Source organism: Cariama cristata, unplaced genomic scaffold, assembly GCF_000690535.1.
Source record: "Cariama cristata isolate BGI_N322 unplaced genomic scaffold, ASM69053v1 scaffold35055, whole genome shotgun sequence".
Classification (NCBI taxonomy): Eukaryota; Metazoa; Chordata; class Aves; order Cariamiformes; family Cariamidae; genus Cariama; species Cariama cristata.
The window spans coordinates 2,329-17,370 of NW_009616397.1; the positions used below are offsets into that span (position 1 = coordinate 2,329).

The following is a 15,042-nucleotide window of genomic DNA, read 5'->3' on the forward strand; positions in this document are numbered from 1 at the left end:
GGCACCGCGTCAGCTGAGCGCTACCAGTCGGTCACCCAGTGAGAGCGACCAGCGAAGCCCAGTTCTGGGTCAGCAGCCGAGTCCGCCGGATTCGTGAATCCAAGCAGGCCATGACGTGGTGCCTGACCAACACCCCCCCAAATCCCTAAGCAAGCTCTCCCCTTCAGAGACTCCTTCCCCCACGTCCCCTCGGGCAAGGGTCACCACCGCTGGTGTTGGGTGCAGCCGGCCAGGGGTCCCCAAGCTGCAGGCGGGGAAAAGACTCCCTTGCTCTACGTGGAGGAAGGTGCTAGGGAACGATGCCGAATCCTGCTAATGGATCCGGGTCAGCTCCTCCACGATCTTTATCAGGTCGTCTACGGTGGCCTCCCTCTTCATGCCGCTGCCGTCATCAATCTGCAAGGAGAGAAAAAGGCATCGGAGCACGGAGACATCGGCAGGTGCCGAAGAACGCTCCCAGATCATCACCTTGAAGGGTCTAAGCTCACATCGCCCATCTCACCTGCAAGTTTGCCACCACCTCCTGCATCTTGGGCCTGCTGATGTCTAGGAAGCTTTCAATCAGGTCACCGTCAATGAACCCCGTAGCCGGTTCCGTCTTGCGTTCGGTGTGAAATGATCTCCAAGTGCCACCGTCAAGGAGCCAGATCCACATGGAATAACACCAGCCCTAGACTACGGCTGCACACAGCAGCTGCCCCAGACAAGCCGACAATGCTGTGTCAGGAGGATCACAGAACTTGTGTCACATTTTTAGGGCTACCACAAAGCCAGATTCGTCCTCAAAGCCTGCAAGATAGATCCCTCTCTACTGCAGGCAACTTCTCTGCGAGCAGAAAGCCCTGGGCACCTGGCAAATGCACTACCACCCTCTCCAGCTGCCGTACACTCCCACCAGAGCGTCCTACCAGAGATAAAAACCTCCGACGTCCCACCCCACGCCTGGCTCAGGCCCAGTTCACAAGCCAGCCCCCAGTATTGACTGGCACAGGCTCTCAACTGAACTGCGAAAGGATATAAGGAGTGCTCAATCTTGCCCACGCTCTTGATGACTTTATTCAGCCTGTTCTGCATGTCCAGGAGGAGGTTGTACCAGCTCTCCGACAGCGAGGTCACCAGTCCTGCAAAGGTAAAACAAAGACGAATGTTCAGGGCTCACGCTGGGGCATCCTGGCAGCTCCCCGTAGGCAGGGATTGGCAGGCGGCCAGGACTGGACTTGTGCTGGAAGCTGGTGCCTTGGGAGAGCCGGGACAAGGAAGGAGTTTCAAAGCAAGTCAGAGCATTTTCCTCTCCTGGAAGCAATCCAGAGAGAAAAGCAGGTTTCTGAAAGGAGTATGGCACCGAGCATCACTCGACTGGGGAGCAGAGAAGAGTGGAGACGTGAGGAAACACCAGCGCCAGGTTCAGCAGCAGGGAAGAGGACCTACATGTAACCCCCCGGCTCCGGCTGGGGAACCCTGACCCTTACCAATCATGCCGTTGACTGTGCCGAAGAGAACCGAGCCCTGTGTTGGTGTGGACGTCTCACCCAGGTTCTGCATGACCAGAGATCCGTGACAGAAGACATTGACAAACTCTCCCAGGTGGGACAGCCCCACCTCCTGCAAGTGCTGGCGTTCCTCATCCGTCGTGGCCGCACTGAAATCCCAAAGCACCCTGCTCAGTCTGTGCTGCGGTGACGTGAAAGCTTCCCCTGCTCCCACCTCCCTGCTCCTCAGAGCTGGGCGTGCTCCTCCCAGCTCTCGTGCCTGACACCCATGCCTCTGTAGCTGTAACGGGGAGGAGACCAGAAGGTCCTATCACCCCATCCCTCCCGTCACACATTGCCACATCCCTCTCACAGCCAGCTCACCTGTCCTTCTGGCACACAAACAAATTGAAAGCGTTCTCTGCTCCCAGGAAGTTGTCGTCGTCCAGGATCTCCACGGCACTCATCCAGTTTGGATTGAAGTCCCGGGCAATCTGGAAGGGGACAAGAGGAGACGCAGTGTGCCCAGATGGCCTGTCCTGTGATCCGGTATCTTCATTCCCCCCAACACCGACATTCAGGAGCACTCCAACACTTGAAGGGCACAGACTGTCTCAGTGCCTGGTCCGTCCCCCAGCTACGCCAGGTTTGCTGACAGAGATGGGGCTACAGTCGCACTAAGCCATTCCAACTGTACAACAGGCAGTCCAGATGGCAGCTCCCCACCCTGGCAGGCGGCAAGCGTGCACCCAAAGCCTGCTCTTCTCAAGGCTGCCGATTCATTGCCCAGAAACCACAGGGGTCCGTGTAAAAGCACGTCCAGGTGATGCTGCTCTCACTGCACAGCCCTACGTCCTTGTCTTCAAAGGGCTGGCAAGGTGGGGTGAGCCAGACTCCTCCTTTTATCACCCTAAACACTCTTCCCTCTCCCCAGAGCCTAGCGGAGCAGGGAGCACAGGCTCCCAGCACACCTTCGATCAAGACTATTCAACAGCATCGATACCTCCTCAAAGTTTCCTTCCATGGGCTTGTAAGCAAGGAGGAGGACAGACCGCATCAGGTCTCCCACAAGGATGAAGTCCCCCTTAGTCTTCAGGTAGAGCGCCATGATGTTGTTGTAATGGTTGCACTCTGTGCGCAGCTCTTTCTCTGCTGTCCACTCATACAGGCGCACCTGAAGGAAGGGACACAGCTCTGAGCCAGCACGGACACCCATGCCAGCCAGGACACGCTCCCCAACAGAGATGGGGGACCTGGCTGACATCCATACAGCTGGAGCAGCTTCCAGCTCTGAAACACGCTCCCAAAATAAGTCAGGGTCTTGCGAGGGCCCTACCGTGCTGTTGATGCTGGCTAACAGCTTCCCGTTGAACTCCACCATGGAATACACAGCCCCCTTGACTTCCTTCTCAGCCAGGCTCTGCAGCTTCCCTGGAATAAACCCATGCACCGCCCAGTGATTTGCCCTGCACTCCCAAGGCTGGCAAGCCAAGGGGATTCAGCTCAGGTGCTCTAAACAACATTGCTTCCCCTAGAAACTCTCTCAGAGGATCTGTGGACAAGTAACACAGAAAAGGGGCAGACACACAGAAAGCAAATCCCAGAATCCAGTTCTGGGGAGGGATTCTTGGGCTTCTCTAGGAGATGGGGGGAAAGGGAACACGCCGTGATAATCTGCAGCAGAGAGAGAGCACCTACAGATCCTGCTGTGGGCGGCTGACAGCAGGCCCCTCGGGAAAAACCCTCCGCCTGCTACTGGGACGTGAGCTCTCTTGGACCTGAGGAGCTCATCTCTGATGAGCAGCTGGACTTGGCCACGCGAGAAGACCTCGCTCTTACCATCCGAGTAGTGGAAGACAACGATGCGGCCCTGTTTGGGCTCTGCCTCCTCAGGATATACCATGGCGGTGCCCACGATGAAGTAGGTGTTTGGATCCTTGCCAAGCTTGCAGGAGACCAGGCTGAGGGCGTATTCGTTTTGCAGAAACTGGTGAGCATGAAGCACTGTGCAAAGAGGGAAAGGCAGAAACAACTGGGTCCCATGGGTCCCGGCAGGCAGCACCTCCGCGCGTGGGCACAGCAGCTTGCCTAGGAGCCGCTGAAAACTTCAGACACGTCCCAGGTAGCTGCCTGGAGATCCCCTCTCCTGTTTCCCACGACCTCCTTGTGCCACCAAAAACCACCGTGCCTTAAACCTATGCCCTATGGCTGACACTCCTCGAGGGAAAAATACTTTGACTGAAGGAAACATGCAAGATGACAGATCTTCACAAGTCTTTGAAGATCACCAGTCTCAGCCACAGGCTGATGGGCTTGTCTCGGAGGGGAAAACTAGACTAGGGTACAGCCAGCATTTGGGACCCGCTACCTTCGAAGGTGTGCTGATCTATGATGAGCAGGTTGTGCACCTCCACCTCCTCTCCGAAGGATGTCTCATGCGGTGCTGTGCTGCTGGAGAACAGCTTGCTGGTGCTCACGCTGCTGGACAGGGCCTAGGACACAGTAAGATCGGTCACATCCTCCCTCGTGCTACTCAGCGTGTCCTCACGCTGCTCCACACAGGCTGAGGCAACCGGGGACGAGAAGAACAAACGGGAGAGAAGGTGAAGCAAGGAGTTCCCTGGGCCTGAGTAAAGGGACACGCTCCCAGCACCAGCAGAGACGTGGGACCTGCATGGCAGAGGTAGCACTGCAGGAGCATTAATAGAAGAGTTTATGCAGTGTTGTGGCTTCCACCAGCGCTACTGCCTGAAGGGGACTTGTGCCTGCATCCCTGGGAGAAGGAAACCACTTGAGACCAAACAGAAGCTGGTACGGGAGGCTGAAGGAGCAGCACTCAAAACCCAAAGGTGATCAGACGGAACAGTGAGCATGCCCAGGCTGCCAGAGAGTGGCACCGAGAGCCCTTGTCACCACCACGGAGAGATCTTACCACCCCACCTCCTCCCAGGCCGCCAAAGGGAGAGCTTGCACTCAGAGCTTTGGAAGAGAAGATGGGCAAGGAAAATCTGCATCATGGTTTGGCCTGAGGAACTGAGACACCCACGGCCCAGAGCTCAGGGACAATCTAGTAGCTACCCCTCACCTGGGTGCTGGCGCTGGGTCTGAGCGCAGTGGTACCTCCACTGGCATCCTGCACCTCGATACGACTTGAGAGCACGCCGAAACACTGCGATACCTCTTGGTAGCAGATCTTCCTGCGGGACAAAGGGAGCTGTGTGGGCAGGAGAGCCAGGACAGGCCACTCCAAGGAGACCATAGAGGCTTTGGAAACAGGAGACAAGCTGTTCACTTGCCCAGACTGCTCTCAGCACAAGCCACCAATTCTGTCTGGGTGCTAACTGAGCCCACAACAGGAACGCCGACTGCGAAACCTTCCCCCAGCCTTGTCCCATGCAGCAGAGCGTGGGCCCTCAAGCTGGGCTCCCTCCCCCTGCTGAGCTCACCTGGGCGATTCATAGAGGGGAACCGTGCGGATGTGCAGCTTCTGGATCTCGTCAATGGTGCCAATTGTCAGGGTGCTGTTATTGGCCAACGCCAAGCTGTACGGGGGGAAAAAAAAACCCACACAAAAAACATGAGCAATGGCACATTTAAGGTAAGCGGCACAGCAAGAACCTCCCTCTCAAAACTGCTGATCCAGGATCCCATTGCAAAGTCCAAACCTCCCCCAGCCCGTGTCACACGAGGCAAGGGGCAGGCTCACCTGTCGGGATAGCCATCCGAGTTGAGGGGACACATGTAGTTCACCTCCTTCAGGTTGACGTTGGAGAAGACCAGCTTGTGGTTACTGCTGTAGATGACAGTGGGGCGGTCAGAGCAGGCAAACACGTTGGTGGTGGACAGGGAGCGGAAGGTCCTTAGGACGGTGGGCTGGGTCCCAAGGGTCACCTTCTTCCGATAACTCCGCACACCTGGAGCGTCAGTGTTGGGAGCTGCCACAACAGAGCTCGCAAGAGCAGGACGGCAGAGTGCAATGCGGTTGCAACACCTTGGGAAGAAATGAGTGCAGGTAAATGCATCCTGCTGTCAGCACAGGGCCGCAAAGGAACGGATGAAAGCATTGACCTCCTTCCTCCAGAGTCCCCTGGAGAAATCCACCAGTGCCCAGTGCCCACAGCCAGTCCCACCCGAGCACGACCCCATCACAGTGAGAAATCAAGAAAAAGAGATCTCTCCAGCAGGATGAAAGAAAGCACGTCAAGCAAATAAGAGGGCACAAGTCCAGCCACCCTCTCCAGCAGCCCGCTCGGTGCTAGGCCCTGCACTCACCTGTCTCCAGGCTGAGCCCAAAGTAGAAGAGGGCTCCGTCCCCCAGGGCACACAGGAGGTAATGGCTGCTCTCGAAGGTCGTCATCAGGATGGAGCGAGGGATAATTTCTGCAGGGAGCAGGAGAAGAGAAGGCTGATGTCACTCACGACTCAGGCAGGTCAGTGACCGCTGCCACCACCCAGCAGAGCCCTACCTCCTCCCAGCATCTCTTTGTGCAGCAGTTCAAATGAAGGCAGCTTTAGGATGCGGGCAGAGATGTCAGTCCAGAGCCCGATTGCACACAGCGGGGACATGCCGTTAGTGTCCCCCAAAGGGGTGATGTCCAGGCAGGCAACTTCATGCTCCATTTCTGTGCAGCTGGCAGGAAGGAGGGAGCAGAGAGAGGTGTCAGTTCAGAGCCCAAAGACAGACAGGAGAGGCCGAGAGCCCTCAGGCCAGGACGAGAGACATGCACTCACCTGATCTGCCTGAGCTCCTGGGGCCGGATCTCCAGGTAGTACAGGGCTCGTCCCACAGCCACCACTACCTGGTTGCTGTTGCAGGAAGCCACGCTGATGTTCTTTCCGTTGGGCTCCTTCCACTCGCTCACCAGGGCTTTGGGCTCCTGACTAACCAGTCTCACAGAGGCAGAGGTAATCTGGGGAGAGAGAACACCTCCCCTCAGAGCCAGAACAACACCTCCCTTCTGACATCGGCCCAGGGAAGTACTGCAAACCCTGTCCCTGATAAGTGACACAGATCTGGGTTAGCCCCACAATCACTAAGGGCTGTAGGGTCACCGTGAGAGACATATCTGCACTTCCCTGGAAATGGCATTACCTGGATCAATTGCTGATGTGCCACATTGCCGCAGAAGAAAGTCTGCTGATCGTCTACAAACCCCGTGAGCTCTGTCTCTTCTACTTCCTCTCCATTTAACATAAGAACTCTGAACAGAAAAGGGAACTCCTGTTATATCATGCTGCAACGCGTGGCTGAGAGCCTGGCTCAGCGTTAACCCCCCCCTTACCTGGTCTGGCCAACAAAGGACAGAACCAACGTATTGTCCGTTTCACGATGAGAGTCTGACCTCAGGGGCCACAAGCCTGCAACAAAGAGGTCACATTTGCTCACAGTGAATATTCCAAAAGCTGGTGGGTGGCAAGTCCCCTGCCCCACACCCCAGCCTCAGTCTGTGCACACGATGTGTCCCCACTGGGCCCTCGGAGGCTGTGGGTTGGTATTTGACAGCACTGAGCAGCTCACGCACCTTTAATCCCCGGCAAGTCAATGCTGGCATGCTCATGAATCCCAATGCCATTCCGGATGATCCGCAGCGAACCCTCTTTAAACGCACCTGAGCATGTGACCAGCTGGAGGAAAAGCAGATGATCTTTACCAACTGTTGCTGGGAAGCTTTCCCCACTCCTCCTTGTAGCGATGGGTTCAGGGGCAGATGGGGAACCCATCTTCTCCACTTCTCAGAGGAAGTTTTTTGGCAGTGGATCCTTCCCCATTGCATGAAGACAACCCCTTCCTCGTGAAGGGGGGTATCCAAGAATTAGCCTCCCCGCTCATACCACTCTTCAATGTAAGACCTCAATACCATCCCTGCACCTGGAGTAGACTTTGAGATCCACCAATAAATGGTTTGTAATCTTTTCCTTCCACAGACAACCCACGCATACATCTGGCTGGCCCAGACATCCCTGGCACTGACAAAAGAAAAGCAGAATCAACGTTACCTGCCCTTGTCCTTGTCTTTCCAGGTCTACCACACACATATCGACGATGGGACCGAGGTTGGTGAAGGTCTCCATAGCCACTACATAGGAGCCCTGCTCGTTGCTGTCCACATTGAGCTATGAATAAACACAATCATCAGCTTTCAACAAGCAAGACCAAGCAAGTGGAAAGGGTGTAGGGCAGACAAGGAGAAGAAAGGAAAATTTATCCACATACACCTCTCAAGGCCATGACGAAAATAAATATGTACAAAATCCTGTCTGAACACACAACTAAGCCAGAAGACAGCGGTACCTTCACAAGCTGGGAATCCCCAAGCCGAGAGCCGACAAACACAACTCCGTTGTCCAGGTAGGTCAAGCACTCTGCAATGGATGTCTGGGAATTGAGAAGATGCAGGTGAACCACCCCTAGCCTGAAAAGGACCCCGCCACACCCTGCAAGCACCACATCCGAGCTGCAGCCCAACAGGAAGAGCCTGGGCAGAGGAGGAGAATTTAATCCCTGTACAAAACCCACGGAGAGTCCAAGCTTCTCCCAAGGACAGCGCACAAGCACCAGGCAAAAACCTGGGAAGATGGTGTAAACCTTCAAGTGCCCACATAGGGAATTTCCTAACAACCGACAGTTCAGAGCTGTGACAACTGTGAAACACCACCCTGGGCTCCAAAAGAGACACTGTTCCTGCCACTCAGTCCTCAGCACAGCATTTCCAGCCAGCGGAGCCTCCCACCCAGGCGGTGAGAAGTGACAGGGACAGCGCACGCGATGTGGCCGAGTCCTACCTCACCGAGCAGTTCCACGCGGAGGTCCTTCAAGGTGACGGTGCCATCCATCTGTTCCTCCTTCTCCAGGAGCAGCATGAAGAGGCGTCCTTCCATGTCCCCCAGCAAGTAACGGGACCCATTGGGATCCACGCGGTTGTGGCACACAATTGTACTTTGCTGCACGCAAAGGAGGAGGGGAATTTTTAGGAACGATGCCATCAGAAAGCCTGGTTTTCCTAATGCTGGGCCTTCCACAGATGCAGGGATGCTATCTGCGACCTGCAGAGCTCCAAGCCTGCTGCATCTCTGGACCCAAGCTCTGCAGACATTTTGCTCTCTGTGATGGATGCTGCCTAGTCTCTTGCCAACATATTTGGTTTTGGTTTAAAAATCCTGATTTTGCAGATCTTTATTGTATGCGAACATCCCACTGGCCTTGAGTACAGACGTGCCTGTGCTCTGCTTGCAGGTCAAGGCCCAGATCCGCACGTCAGCAGAGCACAGGCGACTCGCTCTGCCTGCTCCAATATACCACGCTCTCCATCACAGAGCTCCAGTACTGGTCTGAGACCCTGCAGGCATTCAGGCAACAATATTAGTATTTCTTTACCCAAGATTTATAGCTCTTTTCTAGCCCATCATTACTTCCAGCTTAAAAGGACCTTTTGATCATAGCTAAAGCCCTCTTTCAGCCCTGAGCAGCACCTCAGCCATGCCATTTGTGCTTCCGGCACCATTTAAATGTGGGAACTGGCCCGTCCCTCTGACAAAAACCACAAGCTCAACTTCTGTCACAAACTCTGCAAGTCTTTTTCCCTTTGAACAAGTGCCCCAATCATACACTGGTGGACTCAAGTCTCCAAGGAGCTCATTCATGTCTTTTGCTGCCCGAAATGAAATCAGACTCTGGCCTGGACCCACACCCAAACCACGCACTACCTCCTAATTAATCCCTTTCTCTGGGGCCCAGAGAAGATTTCAGCTTTACTGCACCATTTCCGAGCACTCCACAGAGAGCAGAGCCACACACTGCAGTGCAAGCATACGCTGCCACCAGCACAAGGATCACATACGTCCCTCAGCCCCCAAAAACACAGACCAGGCATCGCACCAAACATTCACACTTGCCAAACCTCTGGGAGTAAGTGGCCCTATGAGACTACACCTGGAGACAAGAGCAGTTTAAACTCCTGGCTACAAGTAGCCCAATATCCTACCATCACTCTGGGAGACGCCTAGGAATGGAGGAATTACACGGGTCGCATTTCTGGATCTCAGTAGTCACTCACCTTGATGATAGGTGGAGCTATAGCTAGGTATTTATCTCCGTTGTGATAGGTGATAGACTCCTGCCCAATGATGATCGCGCCTCCGAAAGGCTCTGGCACTGTGCAGGGGAGAAGACAAGTGTCTGATCAGAGAACCTGTGCAACACGACTGAGGCATTCAGCCTTGAGAAAGAAACGGGAGGGAAGATCTTTTACAAAGAAGGCCCAACCAACCTGCAATGACCATGGAGGCTTCGGCCTCTACGTTCTCCTGTTTCCATGGACCTTTGTTAAACTCCTTCTCGCGCAGGGACACCTCGTACGTTTTGACGTGGCGACCCTGAGGGTCCTGAAAGAGAAGCCACAAATGACCATGTACACTGACGACAGCCTCATGTGCACAGCAACAGCGACTCCAGAAGCAGATCTGACCAGCAACCTGCGAAGCAAGGAGACTCCACCTCATCTCCTGCAAGAGCACCATCGCCAGCAAGCTGCTGAGGCTTCCCACCCTGCCCACCTCCTCTTCGGTCTCCCTCAAACCGCACCTGTGTCTGAACATGCACACGCTAATGTTTTCCCTAACTTTATCCACACGTAGAACAACGTTTGAATAAATCCCTGTGCCAAAAGAGATTGTAAACTATTTTTGCATTTTTATACAAGTGATTTTCTGGGACTTGCATTCATCTGATGCACAGCTCTTTACAAATCTGGGCACGAGTGGCACTAGGCAGTATTGCCGCTGCCTCCAGCTCCAGCAAGGCGTTCAGGAATTCAGGTCTGCTGTAACGGCGCAGGTGCCAGAGCAGCTGAGCTCCCATCTCAATGTTCCTCAGACCCTTCAGTCTGATTTCCTGAGGAAACATAATCTGCTTGCCGAATAATCCCGCAATGGCTCTACCATTCCCGTAGCTCCTAGCCCAGCAGGGCTTCTTTGACCAAACATGATGCGCACTGAGGTCTCCGAGGCAGTGAGTCCAGGCAGCCTTCACTGTAATATGCACTGGGTGGAGAAGAGGCCCCCAAATCAGCACCCCACCACGGGAAAGGTGACCTACGCTAACAAACGCTTGGGAACCCACATGGGAAAAAGACGTATGAGCACCCAAAGCACAGAGAGGGCTTTGAACGTAACCCACGGACCAATTTCATCTCTCAAAAGCTAAGACAAGGCTCTAAATCACAGGGAGCCAGGTTTCCTTAGTCACGTTGTTCACAGAACTACTTAAAAAGAACCATTCATCTTTTTATTTATTACGCCTCACCGCTTTCCAGATCTGAGTAAAAGCATTTTTCTTTTTTTTTCTCTCCCTGCAGCCGTCAGCTCTGTAAACAAACACTCGCAGGAAAGCTGGGCACCTCCTGGCTCACCCCTCACTGCCTCTGCTGCTTGGCAAACATCCCCACTGACGGCGCTCCGGAGCCCGAGGTCCTGGCCAGAGCCAGCGGTGCAGCACCAAGGGAAGCAAAGAGCAGACCTGGCTGACAGAGAAGGGGAAGCCAAGAGGAGAAAGAGCTCCATGGGGAGGAGAAAGTTGAAGTGGGGCTGTTAAAATGGCAGAGGAGTCATTAATGAAACCTTTGACATTTCTGGACCTTTACACTCCACGCCACAGCGGTCCTCAGGCCTTTTTTTATTTTTATGAACTTCCCCTTTCTGTGGTATCTTCCTCTGGTTTCAGAACTACACAAAAATTATCTCACACACTGCTATTCCATTGAGTCCAAATCCTGTGATAATGATTAATAAATTGAGAAGGAATCAAAGCAGCAGCTTGGAAACGTTCCCCTCTCCACACGCACGCAAGTCAGACACCCAGGGACCAAAACAAAGCCAGAGTTTTATGTAAGGCCTAATGAGTCAGACAGAACTTTGATCTCGCTCCTGTTGCAAAGATAAAATTCATACTGAGTGTTAGACACGGAGCAAGCTATTAATTTACTCTTTATTCATATAATACACATTTATAACGAACGAACCATTAACAGATTTGCTCTGATTTAATCTGTAAATATGTCAGATCTCCAGACAAGTCCTTTTTTACTTGCTGACTACCTGGGGTGACCAAGCTCCTCCTTTACGATCCTCTTGAGCACCGAGTGGAAACTCCTGTCCAGGACGTGACACCGAGTTTAAGAATTTGTCCAAATCACCAGCCCTCTCTGCCTCAGTTTCCCCAGCACACAACAGCGACGGTACTAATCAAACTCACAGGTAAACTCAGCGCTTTTCAGAGCAGCACACCACCACTGCTAGGCTTCCTAGCTTTGGGGAACTCACCCGGGCAGTGAGTAAAAACCAGAAATACACAGTGAGTCAGCCACCCTTAGTGTATATTTCTAGAGCAAAGACTCCCCAGTCCCACAGAAACAAGATGGCCACGTGTTGTGAAAGTGTGCACGACACAGCCCTCCAGGTCAGGCTCGGCTCTGTCGTACAACGAATCATGACTCCCTTCTCCCCTAAATAAGACAAGAAAGGTAGTGCTTTTTGTAAGAAACCAGTGCTTGTTCCTATGCATTAGCAATAGCTGAAAATCCTTTGCTTTTTCAGGTAATCAACCCCTCCCCGTTTCCTTCCTTTTTTGTGCGTACCGTTAAATCGTCACGCACGTGTCTGCGAGGTGGGCGGGATACGTGACAGCTGGGGACGCTTCCCAGCAAGGCTGAAGAGAGCACGCTGACGTTTGTTCGGGCGACAAGGGAGAGCACTGTTCTGACACGGGGGAATCTGGGCTGTCCTCCCCACCCCTGGTTACATGGTGACAAAGTGATTCCTGCCTCGTGCCTTCACCCAGTAACTGTTAGGAGGGTTCAACAGGACCCAGATAGGGAATAACCAAGTCACTGCTGCCAGACGGTTAGTAGCTCTTACGCTACAAGTTTGCCACTAAGAACTACGCCGAAGCTGAACTAAATTCACAGCAGATCCTATGTGCTGCCACGCCAGGAACTTTCAGCTAGGCCCAGGCTAGCCTGGAATTTGACAAAGCAAAGATAATCCTTCGCTCAGTCAGCACAGCAAAGGCTCTCTGGTTCAAAATAAGCGTTTAGAGAAGGGCCCACAAACACTGTCTTTGTGAGGACCCAGGTGATAGCAGAGGTTATGGCCCCTCTTTACACTCCTGGACTGGCCTCCTAAATATCGAACAAGACATATTGCCTGTTTTTGAAGGGGAAGGCTCAAGTCTCACAGCAGTATACCTATAGGAAACAATCGACTCTGGCTCTAATCCACCTGCTCAGCAAGTGCTGGGAAGACCCATGTGCTCCCTGAGTACTTAAGAAGGAAATGGTCCCATCCGAAGCATCAGCTGCCCAGCTCTCCTGTGGGAGAGCATTGCTTCCTCTCTCCCAGAAATGGAAAAAAGCAGCACAGAGGAACACGGACTTTCCTCGGCTACAGAATGAGCCTGCAGCAGCCAGAACCGCCTCTTGCTCTGTCCAAAGCACTGCTTTCCGTTAGCTCCAGGACGCTGCTGCTGCTCCAAGCCCTTTGGAAGACCTTTAGAGACCTTGGCTGGTGCACCAGCAACCTCCAGCGCCCTCCACCTAAGTCACCGATCGAGAACAAGGTACCTGGTAGACAAAGCAGATGGTCGGAGCCTGACAGCCATAGAGAAACTTCACATCGATGACTTGGAGCTCTTCCAGGCGGATGTTAAATGCCTTTAACTCCTTGTTCTCCCGATCCAGGGGAATGACCTTGAAGAGGCCATCATAGAGCCGCAGGCCGATCATCCGGCACTCTGGGTCAATGATGCCAATTATGCCGGTCTCTGAGGGACGGCCAATGCGATCCTGAGTGAGAAATCCGTGGAGAGGGGAAAGAGAAAGGGCGATTAGCATCAGAAAAGGATCCCCGCTTGGGATTTGAGAATTGTAGGTACAAGAGTACAGAGGAACGACTCCCTGCGTGCCTCCCAACAGGCGTTAAAATACCATCTGGCAAGTCAAAGGCGATTCAGGCATCTCCTGCCTAAAGCAGCAGGTCCTGCCCACCAGGGAGCCTGGCAGAGCTCCCACAGCACACACTGGGAACCAGGCGCTCCAGGAGCAGACCCTGCAACTGGCTTTCTAACCCCAACTCTCTACTCAATGACCTCAGAGAAGCCACACTGCCATCCTGTGCCTCCACTTCCTATCGCTGCCGGAGAGCGATGCTCTCGCTGCTGTGAAGCGCTTTGATATCCATGCCCAAAAATCACCCTGCAGAAATCCAGCCCTTGTTATCAGCCTCCACAGATCCCTCAGCGTTACTCGACAGGGGCTGATATCAGCATCTCCTTATGTCACCAGGCAGAACCGTGGCACGGGAAGATTAAGCACTTTTCCCCAAACACACTAACGTGTTACTGACAGGACATGCCCACCTACATCTCCTGCCCGTAACCCCCTGCTCAGCTTCACCAACAGTAAGTCAACAGAAGCTCAGCGCCCAGAAACAGATGGAAGATATTTTGGCTTGACCGCTGACGGAAATCATTTGGGAAATGACCAACAAAAAGCCGAAGAGACGTGTGGGTTTCTGACCTGCTCAGAAGGCATGATTTTAATCCACATAAAAAAGAACAATGGAGAACATCGACAATTATTAACAATGCTGTACGGCCACGACGGTAAGAGTAACTTCAGCAGTCACGCTTCTGGTATGCAGCATGTAGGGACCAGTCATGAAATATCGGAGGAGTCATTTCCCAGGGACGACTCTACCTTACACTGAGTTCTGAGCACTAATTCTCTTTACAGTAAAAGTCTCTCAAATTAACCGTATTATTCTTCAAACTACGCTGAGAACACAGTTGTAGCCATGTCCTCAGTCCCTGAGCCCGAGACTGACTCACTGTAGGCAAAAACCTCTGGAAATACCAGTGGCAGCAGGCGAACCATACCAGAGTCAGTGGTAGGCAAAGAATCATAAATAACAAGGCAGAAACCCATCGCCTATGTGCACCCTCATCCCTGGCAGAGTAAAACCATCCCTAAGGAAGGGAATTCGCCCCTTCCAGGGGCTGCAGCTTCACTCACCTGCACGTTGCCATGGGCACGGGTTATAATATCAATGCTGTCCCCGTTCTGCTTGTACTCGAGGATGCAGGCGTTATACTTGGCTGTCAGGATGAACAACAAATCTTTGCTCTCCCCCTGCCAAAGCAGAGCAGCAGCGTAGCTTCAGGAGGTTGTCAAAGCCAGCAGCCCCAGCACGCCCGCAAAGGCCCTCCCCAGCTGGCGAGCAGCCCCCTCCCCGCAGCACACCCACCTTGGGGCGGAAGAGCTCCATGACGGCGGTCTTGCCATACATCCCCACCTCCTTGACGGGTCGCAGCCCTTCCGCTGTCACCACATAGATCTCCAGTCGCGTATTCTTGGCGATCAGTAGGTTCAAATCCTCCGCAGAGGTGAAGTGCCCTGGAGAACAGAGAGAAGAAATCACTGCTGAGCCACAAAGAAGTGACAAGGTGGCACCTTGGGGTGCTCTCATTGAACAACCTGCAGGAGTCTGCCGATCCTGGGGAGTCTGCCCCGCACCTCCCCAG

The 15,042-nt window shown here is 53.5% G+C and overlaps 1 protein-coding gene across 1 annotated transcript; it reads right to left on the minus strand.

The window, feature by feature from the left end:
• Positions 1 to 253: 253 nt before the first annotated feature.
• DDB1 (damage-specific DNA binding protein 1, 127kDa) lies at positions 254 to 14,914 on the minus strand (the record flags this gene model as incomplete). Its single annotated transcript, XM_009700155.1, has 26 exons — positions 254 to 396; positions 503 to 626; positions 1,019 to 1,121; positions 1,470 to 1,639; positions 1,854 to 1,963; positions 2,473 to 2,643; positions 2,806 to 2,900; positions 3,309 to 3,473; positions 3,838 to 3,961; positions 4,555 to 4,666; positions 4,916 to 5,011; positions 5,176 to 5,383; positions 5,742 to 5,849; positions 5,936 to 6,099; positions 6,201 to 6,379; positions 6,562 to 6,670; positions 6,752 to 6,827; positions 6,992 to 7,094; positions 7,467 to 7,583; positions 7,762 to 7,845; positions 8,253 to 8,411; positions 9,524 to 9,621; positions 9,737 to 9,851; positions 13,085 to 13,306; positions 14,534 to 14,650; positions 14,766 to 14,914. Coding segments are annotated over 26 exons (3,362 nt in total), but the record flags the coding sequence as incomplete, so codon positions are not given.
• Between the last annotated feature and the right edge of the window lie 128 nt (positions 14,915 to 15,042).